General features: G+C 41.5%; 1 protein-coding gene across 1 annotated transcript; it reads right to left on the bottom strand.

The window, feature by feature from the left end:
• Positions 1–3,833: 3,833 nt before the first annotated feature.
• fbxo30a (F-box protein 30a) lies at positions 3,834–10,492 on the bottom strand. Its single transcript, XM_089004418.1, has 4 exons — positions 10,325–10,492; positions 7,980–8,382; positions 4,826–6,337; positions 3,834–4,645 (listed from the first exon to the last, which is right to left on the bottom strand). Exons 2-4 carry the CDS (start codon positions 8,352–8,354, stop codon positions 4,442–4,444), a joined length of 2,091 nt encoding a protein of 696 aa, XP_088860544.1. The 5' UTR covers positions 8,355–8,382; positions 10,325–10,492; the 3' UTR covers positions 3,834–4,441.
• Positions 10,493–10,830: the final 338 nt, after the last annotated feature.

Raw genomic sequence — 10,830 nt, 5'->3', positions numbered from 1 at the left:
TAGCTAGGCAGCTAGTAGATAGCCAATATAGCCAACAGATAGCTATCCACCTAGATAGCTATATAGCTAGCTAGCTAGATAGTTAGCTAACACACTGAATGTCACTAAAATACAGATAGAAAGCTAGCTAGCTAGTAGATAGCTAATAGATAGCCAACAAATAGTTCGCTAGATAGCTAGCCACCTAGATAGCTACATAGCTAGCCAGCTAGTTAGTTAATACACTGAATGTCACTAAAATACACAGATGGAAAGCTAGCTAGCCAGCTAGTAGATAGCTAATAGATAGCCAACAGATAGCTCTCGAGCTAGCTAAACACCTCGATACGTATATAGCTAGATAGATAGTTATCTAATACACAGAATGTCGCTAAAATACAGATAGAAAGCTAGCTAGCCAGCTAGTGGATAGCTAAAAGCTAGCTAGATAGTTAGTTAGCTAATACACTGAATGTCACTAAAGTAGATGGAAAGCTAGATAGCCAGCTAGTAGATAGCTAAGATAGCCAACAGATAGCTCGCTAGATAGCTAACCACCTATATAGCTAGCTAACTAGATAGTTAGCTAATACAGTGAATGTCACTAAAGTACAAATGAAAAGCTAGATAGCCAGCTAGTAGATAGCTAAGATAGCCAACAGATAGCTCGCTAGATAGCTAACCACCTAGATAGCTATATAGCTAGTTAGTTAGCTAATACACGGAATGTCACTAAAATACACAGAGAGAAAGCTAGCTAGCCAGCTACTAGACAGCTAATATATAGCCAACAGATAGCTAGCTAGATAGCAAGCCACTTAGATAGCTATATAACTAAAATATAGCTAGCTCGATAGCTAGATAGCTAATACACTGAATGTCACCAATTAAATTAATAATAATAATAATCCATTTGATTTTTAAGTGCCTATTTTTGGTCGCCATCTCCATTTTATGGCGATCGAGGTGGTTGAGGACGAGAGGCTTCCCACCCGAAAGCGAGTGTAAAAAAAACAACTCGACAATCCACATGCATATTAACTAAACATTTAACAGTACATGCTTCAAGTGCAAATCCATAATTAACAAAAATAAAAAAAATACTCATCTGGATGTTACAGAGGCAGCTTTCAGTGTACCAGGAAGAGTATATAAAAAAACAAACACCCTCTTTTTTTATGATACATATAAAACCTCTTTTTCATTTCTCACTCAAAATCCTCGAGTTATTAAAGTTATTAAAATTAGATAGTAAATCTGTTCAGGTCAACACAGCAACACAGCTACGCTATTTATTTATTTTTTTTTTAATACTGAGGCCTCTTGAAGAGCAAAATATGCAAAATGGCCGCCTCCCACTCTTTTTCTTCGCGTCATTCTCGCTAGCCGCTAAAGCTAATAGAAAACGTAAAGTGAGATTCAAAATTTTGATTTAACGGAACCAACCAATCTTAGTTGAGTTAATAGGGGACACTTTTTAGATGATTTTTAGATAAGAGAAACATACCTAATAGTTTTTTTTTGCGGTGTAACATTAAAAGGACGGTGACAGAATTTAATCCATATTTTGGGTTACAAAAACATGCAAATTGAAAATTTCATTCAAAAAATAACAGTGGCGCGTAACAAATACAGTGATGCCTTGGCTTACGAACTCAATAGGTTCCCAGACAGTGTGTAAGGCAAAAAGTGTGTATCCCAAAAAAATAATTTCCCATAGGAAACCATTAAAATGAGAATAATCCGTTCCCGGGTCCCCATAAAACATGATTTTCTACTGAATAAACCGTAAAACTACAGAAAATATACATTATTTTATGTATTATAAATGTGCTATTGTGTTGTAATGAAAGAAATACACAGCACTGTATAATAAAGTCATTTTATTTATATTTGTGATGGACGTTGATGGAATGGGGTGGGAGGAGGTCGGAATTGCTGTTTGGAAGGAGAGTCACATTCCATAAGGACTGTAATGAAAGAAATAAACTGTAATATATAATAAAGTGGTTTTATTTACCTTTGTGATGGTCGTTAATGGCTGGATGGAATGAGTTTTCATCAGCATTAAACACTTAGAGGTGAATAGAGGACAAAAACAAGTTGGCTGCCATTTTGTTGTTTGGAGAATGGGCTCGTTCGCGAACGACACATAACTCATTGTGGCAGCTTCGTGTGTATCCCGAAAAATAGTTTGTATGCCAAGATTTCATAAATTTAACGTTCGTAAACCGAAAAGTTCGTAAGCCAAGGGGCCCGTAAACCGAGGTATCACTGCATATCAACGTTTTTGCTGTCATGTTTTCCTTTCTCAACACCCACCAAAAATTCTTGCGGGTGTTTAAAAAAAATACAAATATTTTTAAATAAAAGGAAATATATTTCAAAATTTTAGCCGGGAAACATTTTTAAAATTTCTCCAAGATGAAATATTAACCCGCCAAAAAAAAAAAAAAAGGCTAAAATATTTAAGATTTCTTTTCAACTCAGAATTTCCCCAGACATTTTTGTTTTAACCACAAAAATATTTGAATTATTTTTCACCTTCCCAATGTATTTTTTTGGTGATACGATGGTGATTATGATGGCGAATTGGCGTTTTCGTGTTTATTATGTTTGTTAAAGTCATAAGCGCCTTGCACGCTCATTTCATCTGTGCTGTATGTCATGCATATTAGCATATTTGACAATCAAGCTGACTTTGAAATATCAGCAATCTCACTTTACCTTTTGTTCTTCCTTCCCAACTTTCTAAAGACATCACGTGAAACATTTATGCTTCTACGAACTTATTTTTTTCCGTCGTTGTGCTACACAGCTCCATCGATTACCATTCAAAGTCCCGTACCCGCGGGCGCTCTTTTTTCCATTTTCATTCCTCTGACCATTTCTAAAACATTCGGATGGTTTACATTCACGTGCTACATTTTCCGATGAAAGACCGCCGTTTAGCTCCTCGCCTTTTAGCTTAGCGTACCAGCGCAATTAGCTTCGAGGTCACTTTGCAGATGTGAAAGTGTTTGACCACGTCAACGTATCTTCGCTACAACAGATGTTTGGTTGGTTGTTGCTGGATAGAAATTCAAGCTACGACGCTTCCATTCTCCGCCGACGATGTAAGCGTCGTATTAATTTATGCTAACTATAAAAATAAACATCAGAGCGTGAGATTATTGACACAACAGTGGCGTGGTTGTGGATGTGCTTGTTTTTTTTTTTTTTTTAAGGGGAAGGAGGAGTAGTTCAGGATGTTTTTTTTTCTGTAAACAGTTGATTCTGGAAAGCCAGTTGAACTTTTATTCTACATCCTTTCGCGCGCGAGTAGAAATAGTGTGAGGTATGTCGGATTAAAAACTCTTTGAACCGATTTAGGATTTATTTTATATATGGATCGTAAAGTGTGGTTTGGGATTTAAACCATTCCGTTAAAACGCTGTCAGGATAACAGTATCAGATGATGCAGCATAAACAATATTTGTGCTAAAAAAAACAAAGTAAACTTTATATATATATATATATATATATATATATATATATATATATATATATATATATATATATATATATATATATATATATATATGTAAATACATACATATACATATACACACACATATATATACATGTAAATACATACATATACATATATACATATATATATACACATACATATATATATATATATATATATATGTACATACACATACATATATATATATATATATACACACACACATATATATATACACACACACACACACACACACACACACACACACACACACACACACACACACACACACACACACACACACACACACACATATATATATATATATATATATATACACACACACAGTAAAGTCTCGTTATATCGATATCGGATATATCGATAGTCCCGGTTATATCGATACTATTTCTATGCACGCACGGAGAAAATTACATGCAAACAGGGTCGGATATATCGATAGTCCCGGTTATATCGATATTTTTTCGGACTCCCTTGAATATCGATATAACGAGACTTTACTGTATATGTCAACGTCAATAGCGGCGGAACGTTCCGATTCTAACTACCGTCTCGATCACAGGTGTCAAAGTCAAGGCTCAGGGGCCAAATCCGGCCCACCTCGTGATTTCATTCGGCCCGTGAAAGCAAACTTTTGAATTTCCACGCTGCCTGCTAAAGTCCAAACCAAAATTTCAAATTTGAGGACTAGTTATTGATTAATTTGATGCGCGCTCTAGATGTAATACCTGGCGGGGATTAAATATTCTAATGGCTTCCTCAAATTCATAACAGCCCCCCAGACGAAACCGTAACTACAATGTGGCCATGGCCAAAAAATTGTGACACCCCTTGGTCGCGATATAGACGCCGGTGAATTGATTAACGTGAGAAATGAAGGATTGTAGAATGATAAGTTCAACGGCTTTCCAACTGCGTAAGAGAACTTAGTTTTTAAGCCACGGGCTTGAGCACAGAACGTAAACAGCGGCCCTCCTTGGTCAACTCGCGGGTGAAGCACATACAGGGTAGCGGAATGGCTTCCTCGCGTCGCGCCACAGTGTTGAACTTGCACGTTTTCAGGTGGTCCGCCATGCTGGTGATGTTGGCGAACTTCCACTCGTTTACTGTGCCAAAGGCCGTACTGAAGCGCCATACCTGGGTTTGAAAATTAAAAAGCAAAAAAAAAAAAAGACTGTGGTGTATCTTAAGGTTACATTTTCATCAATTTAACCTTCGTAAACCGAAAAGTTCGTTAGCCAAGAGGTTCGTAAATTGAGGTATCACTGTACACCGGAAATATACGCTATGTAAAAATAGAGGAGAAGCGACGCCAACCTTGTGAGTGATCTGCCACGAAAGCGATCCGTCCTCCCGCCGCTTCTTTTCCCAAAGCAGGACCACCATGCCGCGCATCTGGAGGAGGCTGGCGCAAACGTCCCTCATGGCGCGCGACGTCCGCGATAGCTGGCACAAGCTGAAACTGTCCAGGAAGCTGGCGACGTGCTGAAGCACCTCGAAGGGAAGAGCGCTAAGCTGGTCGCACTTGTAGCCCGAGCGCGAGCAGGCGCCCCTCGGCGCTTTGTCGCCGTTTTTGGCGGGGAGGCCTGGTTGCACGCCGAAAGAGCCCAAGTGCCGATCGTGGATGATGCGGAAGCCTTGCGCCGACGGGCAGAAGCGCCTTTGGGAGTAGGTGCAGCCGTAATAAGCTAGCGGGCAGCGTTGCTCCATCCAGCCGTTGAGCCCGGCGTGGATGTCGCCGTGGACGTTCTTGAAGTGCGAGGAGAACTCGTCGCGGCGGAACAATTGGCCGCACACGAAGGTGAACATGGAGCGTTGTTTGGTTTGGTAACGCGCCACGCATTCCAGAACCAGATCCAAGCGCAGCGTGTGGAAAGGACTGGGGTTGGACAGCTGCGGGCTGGCGTGGTCGCACGCCGACGCCGAGGCGATGTCGCCCACCATGGTGTTAGTAGCCAAGATGGCGGAGGGGAAGGAGAAGGTCTGCGTGCCGAAATCGATGCGGTAGCCGTCCACGAAGCGGCTGTCGGAGATGCCGCGCCCGCCCGGCGAGTCGCCCAGGCAGAAGAGCAAAGCGGCGGTGATCAGGTCGATCCCGTGAAGGCCCATGGGGTCGTCGGCCACCTCCAGGTCCGACGTGTCCACCGCTTTGTCTTCCGTTTTGGCGCGGAAAAGGTACGGGTCCGAGAGCAGCGCGCGGCGGCCGTTGAAGGTAAACATGCTGATGCCGCGAAGCACCTCCACGTTCTGGAGTTTCCACTCCAGGCAGCGGTACCTGAGCTCGCTGGGTAGCTGGTGCAAAAAGTTGTTCCTGACTTGGTCTGACAGGAGGAAGGGGATGGGCGCGGCGGCGGGGGGGTCCGGCGAGACGGCCGGCGCAAAGTCCCGAGGCGCCCGGGCCCACGCCGGGTCCGGCGACTCCTCGATTGCGTCTTCCTTGTCCTCGAAAAACAATTCCACGAAATCTTCGTCTTCCTCCGGCCAAGCGAGAGCGCCGTCATCCCGGTGGGCGGCGCCGCCCACCGCCCCGAGCTCGCACTCGGAATCCGTGTCACTTTCATCCATGTCCACGTTTCTTCCGGCGGCGCCGTTTTCACCGTTCAGACCGACGACGCCCTTGGATTGCGTGAGGATGTCCAATGCCGCCACCAAACTCCGACTTGTCTCCACCGAGGCTCGGTACAAGTCGCTGTACGGCTCCTCCTCCATTTCTACCGCCACGTTGGCGGCTTCGCCGTCGCGAGCCGCGGCCATTTTGGCGTCGTCGGCCTTCCCGTCTTTGGACACGGTGGTGGTGACCTTGAGGGATTCCAGGAGCATGCGTTGATCCTGCAGGTAGAGTTGCAAGAAATTTCACCGGAATATTTCCGTTAAAAATTTTCAAGCGCAATTATTAAAACGCCCAACAGAGGATGTACTTCCTGCGGCTGCTAAAGAAGCACAGCCTGCCACAGGAAGTGCTACGACATTTCTACACGGCAGTCATCGATTCAATCACGTCTTCTTCCATTGAGGTTTGGTTCGGGGCCGCTACAAAAATGGAAAAAATCCGATTTCAACGGTCAGTTAGGACGGCGGGAAAAAAAAAAAATAATTGGCACCGCCTTTTTTCCGTCCATGTTAATAATAATAATCATATATAATTACATTTCTAAGCGTCTTTCAAAACGCTCAAGGTCACTTTAAAGTCACAGAATCAGTTTTTCTGTGGGTGAGCAGCGGCAGCCACACGCGCTAGCGTGCACTCAACTCGGAAGTAACTCAAATAGCTAGAAATCTAGCTAGCTAATAGATAGCCACTAGATAGCTAGATAGCTAATGTTTCCTGACTCAAATAGCTAGCTGGCTAATAGATAACTAGCTAGCTAGCTAATGGATAGCTAACTAGCCAGAATGTTGAGTAAAGTGTTCTTGAGAGTTTTGAAAGGTGCTTAGAAATTAAATGTATTATTATTATTATTATTATTATTATTATTAAACTCCACTGCAACACGAATGAATGTAAATCCAAATCCAAATGATGTGCAAAAATGTCAACTCCGGTGCCAGGGTTTTTGTCACTTTCACTCAAATTCTACAACTCACAGAAAATGTGAGTTTTAGGACGACACAAACAGTGCTTTGTTACAGCTTCATCTGTTGTTAAAGCGCAATATAAATCAATATGGATTGTATTGTATTTTGTACAGCCGCCCCCATTTCAAGCTCAGATAACTCCAGACTCATAACTTAAAAAATTAACAGACAGGTAGGATGGGACCGAAAAAGACCCCACCACAGGCTCGTGTTAAGCCGAAGACGACACAAATGAAAATTACGGTTGAACAGAAGAAGATCATCGAAAAACACGAACGAGGTGTGCGTTTGTGTGACTTAGCATCCCAGTACCAGTATGCTAAGTCGACCATTGCTACGTGTGGCTAAGGCTGTTTCTGTGTTGTCTAAGAAACTGTCTCAGGCAATAGAAGACATTGAAAAACTTCTGTTGATTTGGATTAACAAAAAGCAGCTAGCGAGGGACGGTGTGAGTGAGGGTATTATCGCCGAGAAAGCACAGCAACTTCCCTCGGATATCATCAAGACGCAACTACATCAACGACCATCACAAAGGTAAATAAAACGACTTTATTATACACTACAGTTTATTTCTTTAGTTACAATACAATAGCAGATTTATGATACATAAAATAAGGTATATTTTGTGTAGTTTGAAGGCTTATTTAGTAGAAAATTACATTTTATTGGGACCCGGGAACGGATTATTCTTATTTTTAATGGTTTCTTATGAAAAATAAATGTTTAGCAGGCGAACTTTTTGCTTTACACACACTTTCTGGGAATCAATTAAGTTCATAAGCTGAGGTATGACTGTATTTAAAATAAATAATTTCCATGGCAACCCCCCCCCCAAAAAAAAAAAATAATAATCATGAATTCATCTCTCATACACCTCCGAATTTTACAACCCTACCTGCAGAGCCAGCGCCATGTCCAACTGCTCCACCTCATCAAAATCCCGACTCAGATTCTCGTAGGACTTGCGGTCGGCGTAGCTGACGGGCCATCGATTCCACTCCATGGTGCAGCACACGATGCTGGCGGGGCAGATGGCCAAGTGCTGCGCCATCTTGGCCCGGGTCACGGCGAAAGGGCAACCGAAACCGCTGTTCAGGCACGGCAGGCGTTCGTACGGACACAGCAGACGGTGCTCGGGGAGCTTGCACGCGTGAAAGACGGCGCCGCACACTAGCGGGCAGCCGATGAGGTCGCAGGATAGGCCGGGCTCCGGGCGCACCATGCACCGCCGGTTGATGCATTTGAGGCAGTGCGGGTGCAGACCTTCCATTTTCTCTGAATGGAGGTGGGGAACAACCCTGCAATGCACAAAATGACATCATTTGCATTTCAAAAATATGTGTACTTTAGTTGCGAACAATTTAAAAGTATATACAGTGATACCTCGCTTTACGAACCCCTTGGCTTACGAACTTTTCGGTTTACAAACGTTAAATTTATGAAAATTTTACCTTGGCATACGAACTATTTTTTGGGATAAACACGGAGCGCCACAATGAGTGATGTGTCATTCGCGAACAAGCTCGTTCTAACAACAAAATGGCAGCCGACTGTTTTTGTCCTCTATTCCCCGCCTCCAGTCTTCGGTTAAAGCCACGTGATTGGTCAAGAACGCAGCAGTGTTTTGAAGGACCACGAGTCAGCGGAATACAAATAATCACGTTTTTTCTCAAACAAAAAATATATAATCATGAATATGTGACCCAAAAACAACGCAGCTCAAAAATTTTAAAAACAGAAAGAATCAATAAAATATATTTACTTGTAACATAAACAGATTTTTAATGTGGGGGAAAAAAATATTGTTTAATTCAGTTTGGGGGGATTAATTTATTCGCTGCCATTCCCGAATTTATTAGGGAATTGAAAAGTGTGACATTGAGCGCCATTCATGAATTTTTTCGGATTTTTTGATTTTCTTATGGAGGTGTCGATAAAGCGCTGGTCAGACCTCTGACAGTCTTTTTCCCTTCCATGAGGGGGCAGCATTTGCATTTTGTTCATATTAGCGCTTTGTTCCAGCTTCAGCTGTTGTTAACGTGCTATATAAATCAATATGTATGTATTGTATTTTGTATATCCGCCCCCATTTCAAGCTCAGATACCTCCAGACCCATATAACTTAGGAATTAACTTTTTTTATTTTATTTTATGAAAGAAGAGAGTCTCAGCTTTTAACTGTCTTCTTTCATCAAAAATAAAGTTGGACTCTAAGGTTTCTTACGCTGCATTAAATGTTTATGTAGTCCCAAAACTCAATATTATGCGAGTCCTGAAATTCGAGTGACAATGACAAAAACCCTGGCACTGGAGTGGACACATTTTTGCACATCGTCTGGTAGTGAATGAGTTAGAAATTACAACTCGAGAATTTTCTAAAAACCTGCATGAATATAATAAAATGTCAATTAGGGTAAAAAAATATACATATCCCAACATGATCCTGTTTATATTTTTTATGAATGCGTAAGCGACAAAGACACACCTCTACAACATCTGCAGCTGTAAACAAAAACAAATACACAATTTACCAGATGAACAGATAACATAGGACTGGGACTATATATAAATACAGTAAAGTCTCGATATTTCGATATTCAAGGGAGTTCGAAAAATATCGATATATCCGATATCGATATAACGAGACTTTACTGTGTATATATATATATATAATAACCACTTTTGCGTCGTTACCCAATACTTCTGCAATTGTTCTTGTTATTCAATAACACACTTTGTCAACATATCGCACAAACGTACACGTGTATTGCATAAACACTGAGTCGTGTTTACTCAAGGGTAACTAACATGTCGCAACGCCGATATTTGGTTACATGAAAATTCTGCTGTTCTTCCATGCTGACTCTCCTCCACTTTTTGTGGCTTTAGTGGAAAACCAGTGGATTTTTTTTTCAATAAGGAGCCCAGAATTAATACAATAAGACCCCACACGAGGTTTTGTGTTCACATTTATGTACAAATGGTAGCGAGTTCAAAACGAACCACACATTGACCCCAAAAAAACAATTTTACCTAAAAAGTCAATCATATTTTAAATGACAACACTTCCACGTTACGTTATGCTTGGTAACAAGACGGTATTTGGACAAAAAAACGGCTATGAATAGTCAAGATGGAGAACTTTGCCGGCCAAAAGAAAAACAACATGGCTAAACTCAGTTAGCATGCTACACCTGTTAGCCCCCCCCACCCATGGTTAGCCGCGTTCAAACAGCTTACCAGGAATTTTGGTGCCTCCTCGGTTATGGTCACTACTTTTTAGTGAATTTATGTCAACTCCGTGGGCGTGAATAATGTCGCATCGATAGTTAAGCGTACATTTCTGGGGGGTGCATTTAAAGCCCCCTTTCACTATTGTGTGAGTGGGCTAAATGTTGCCGCACGGTCACTTCGACTTCTTCTTGGCCGAGATGGTCGTGGAGCAGCATGACTGAATTCTTTCGGGCGCCACGCGATGGCGTCATCACGCAATTGCATATGTTTTTTTTCTCCCCCGCCAATCACAGCCCTCGAATGCCCTCATGCCGTCTTATGTTCATTTTTTAAAATAATAATAATAATAATAATAATAATAATAATAATAATAATAATAATAATAATAATAATAATAATAATAATACATTTCTTTTATGAGCGCCTTTCAAAACTCAAAACTGTAAAACTTTTACCCGGATGCTGCTTTTTTTTCATTGTACTAATTTTAATTTATAATTTGTTGTCTGGTA

This window comes from Hippocampus bargibanti, linkage group LG09 (genome assembly GCF_051943395.1).
Source record: "Hippocampus bargibanti isolate YZ-2025 linkage group LG09, ASM5194339v1, whole genome shotgun sequence".
NCBI classification, from domain to species: domain Eukaryota; kingdom Metazoa; phylum Chordata; class Actinopteri; order Syngnathiformes; family Syngnathidae; genus Hippocampus; species Hippocampus bargibanti.
Note: the sequence above shows the minus strand (reverse complement) of the source record. Positions and strands in the feature narration are given on the sequence as shown.